The 2,322-nt window shown below is 43.7% G+C and overlaps 2 protein-coding genes across 2 annotated transcripts; both read right to left on the bottom strand.

The window, feature by feature from the left end:
* Positions 1 to 727: 727 nt before the first annotated feature.
* LOC114364426 (uncharacterized) lies at positions 728 to 1,036 on the bottom strand (the record flags this gene model as incomplete). Its single annotated transcript, XM_028320594.1, has 1 exon — positions 728 to 1,036. A coding segment is annotated over one exon (255 nt), but the record flags the coding sequence as incomplete, so codon positions are not given.
* Positions 1,037 to 1,165: 129 nt separating this feature from the next.
* On the bottom strand, positions 1,166 to 1,584 carry LOC114364425 (uncharacterized; the record flags this gene model as incomplete). Its single annotated transcript, XM_028320593.1, has 1 exon — positions 1,166 to 1,584. A coding segment is annotated over one exon (363 nt), but the record flags the coding sequence as incomplete, so codon positions are not given.
* Positions 1,585 to 2,322: the final 738 nt, after the last annotated feature.

Genomic DNA, 2,322 nt, shown 5'->3' with positions numbered 1-2,322 from the left:
ATAGAAAATAAAATAGATTAAGGGAAGACTGACACCTTCGTTTAGGTATGTAATACAAAAACCTATGCCTATTGCTTTTAGTCAAACGACTGTATACACAAGTCAAATGCCAGAATTAAAATATTTATTTTACATAAGAAATCAAACAAGAGTCAATTTTCGATTGCATGTTATCTTCGTTACTATTTTCTATATATAATCAATCTGTAAATTATCACCCAAACATTTGTAAACTTAGCATAGATGTCCCCGTAAAAAAATAGGTATCAAGAAAAACAACAAAACAGTTAAGTACAGTGAATTTATTACACCAGAGCCAAATTATTTATCATCACACCGCTTACCACGGGTCGCTCTCGCTGAAGTTTACGTTGAACTTCTGCCTCTGCAAGGTCCTTCTACCATCGAAGTGACTTGTCAGCGCTGTCAACTCATAGGTCCCGCTCATACTGATATCGGGGTTCCTGAACTCAATGCCACAGGACACGAAGACTCCACCAAGAGCGGTCACAGTACTGGGCAGGTTGTTGTTTGGGTAGACGTCGTAGGACAGGCGTCGTAGGACAGGCCAGATGGGAAGGACACGATGCACGCTTCAAGGGTCGCCAACAAAAATACCGGTTAGAGTTATAGTTAAAGTAAGGGTATTGCAACAGAGACTGAGTTCAGTGTAGAATGTTTTTCAACGTGGCCAGAATGGAATGGGTCACAGTAAAACAACTAAACATTAAAGTACAGTGAATTTATTACACCAGAGCCAAATACTTCAACATCACATCGTTTACCACGGGTCACTCTCGCGGAAGTTGACATTGAACTTCTGCCTCTGCAAGGTCCTTCTACCATCGAAGTGATTTGTCAGCGCTGTCAACTCATAGGTCCCGCTCATACTGATATCGGGGTTCTTGAACTCAATACCACAGGAGACGAAGACTCCACCAAGAGCGGTCACAGTACTGGGCAGATTGTTGTTTGGGTAGACGTCGTAGGACAGGCGTTGTAGGACAGGCCAGATGGGAAGGACACGATGCACGCTTCAAGGGTCGCCAACAAAAATACCGGTTAGAGTTATAGTTAAAGTAAGGGTATTGCAACCGAGACTGAGTTCAGTGTAAAATATTTTTAACGTGGCCAGAATGGAATGGGTCACAGTAAAACAACTAAACATTAAAGTACAGTGAATTTATTACACCAGAGCCAAATACTTCAACATCACATCGTTTACCACGGGTCACTCTCACGGAAGTTGACATTGAACTTCTGCCTCTGTAAGGTCTTTCTACCATCGAAGTGACTTGTCAGCGCTGTCAACTCATAGGTCCCGCTCATACTGATATCGGGGTTCCTGAACTCAATGCCACAGGACACGAAGACTCCACCAAGAGCGGTCACAGTACTGGGCAGGTTGTTGTTTGGGTAGACGTCGTAGGATATGCCAGTTGGGAAGGACACGATGCACGCTTCCAGGGTGTCCAGGATCAGGTGGGGGATGCTGATGCCTCTCCCGAAAAGGGGGTTGGTGATGTGGTTCACGTCTACATCTTCGAGCTGGATCTCTTCAATCGCAGCACCTAGACCTGGAAATTAATTAAAATTTGTTATTTGTAATTTATCATATCTAATGGTTAGCAAAAGAAATGGATTTAGCTTTGCCATATAAATAAAATAACAAGTTGGAAAATACTCCTTGTTAATACCCAATTAAAACTACAATTTTCCTTAATTTACTTTGGATTTAAAGCAAATACAATAACTGTATGCAGTGTAAAGATTTTGTTAAGATTGAAATAAAATTGAAATAAACTAACACTGACAGTTCAAATTATCTTATGTAATAATAAAATACGTGAACTTTACGGCCTCAGCCTCGAACTTAGCGGGCAGCGGGGCGGGAGCGGCGGCGGCGCGGGCGCGGGGCGGGCAACGCAGACCCGTTCTCGAAACAAGCGGGCAGCTCGCGCGGCGCTTTAGCGGCGAAGTGTTGTGTTCGGGGTTGTGTTGTCGAGATATTTGTTTTTATTCGCAAACGAAATGTCTGAACAACGGCGACAATTTTATTTCGATTTAAATTTATTCCTAACGCTCGATTTATTGTGGGCAAAAGAAGGAGTGCGCTGCCCGCTCGTTGCCCNGTCTATGATTTTACGCATAAGATCCTGCCGCTCTCGCGCCGCCGCCGCCGCCGCCCCGCTGCCCGCTAAGTTCGAGGCTGAGGCCTTAGAGAATCACTAGGGCTACCCAAATCACCGTGACTTTTGATAGTTTTCGAGTTATTATTATTTTACAACACATCCTGTGTGTGTTAACTTTTGTAGTCCCCCC

This window comes from Ostrinia furnacalis, unplaced genomic scaffold, assembly GCF_004193835.3.
Source record: "Ostrinia furnacalis isolate ACB-3 unplaced genomic scaffold, ASM419383v2 OfSCF7399, whole genome shotgun sequence".
In the NCBI taxonomy this organism is placed as follows: Eukaryota; Metazoa; Arthropoda; class Insecta; order Lepidoptera; family Crambidae; genus Ostrinia; species Ostrinia furnacalis.
This window is presented reverse-complemented; position numbering and strand designations above follow the sequence as displayed.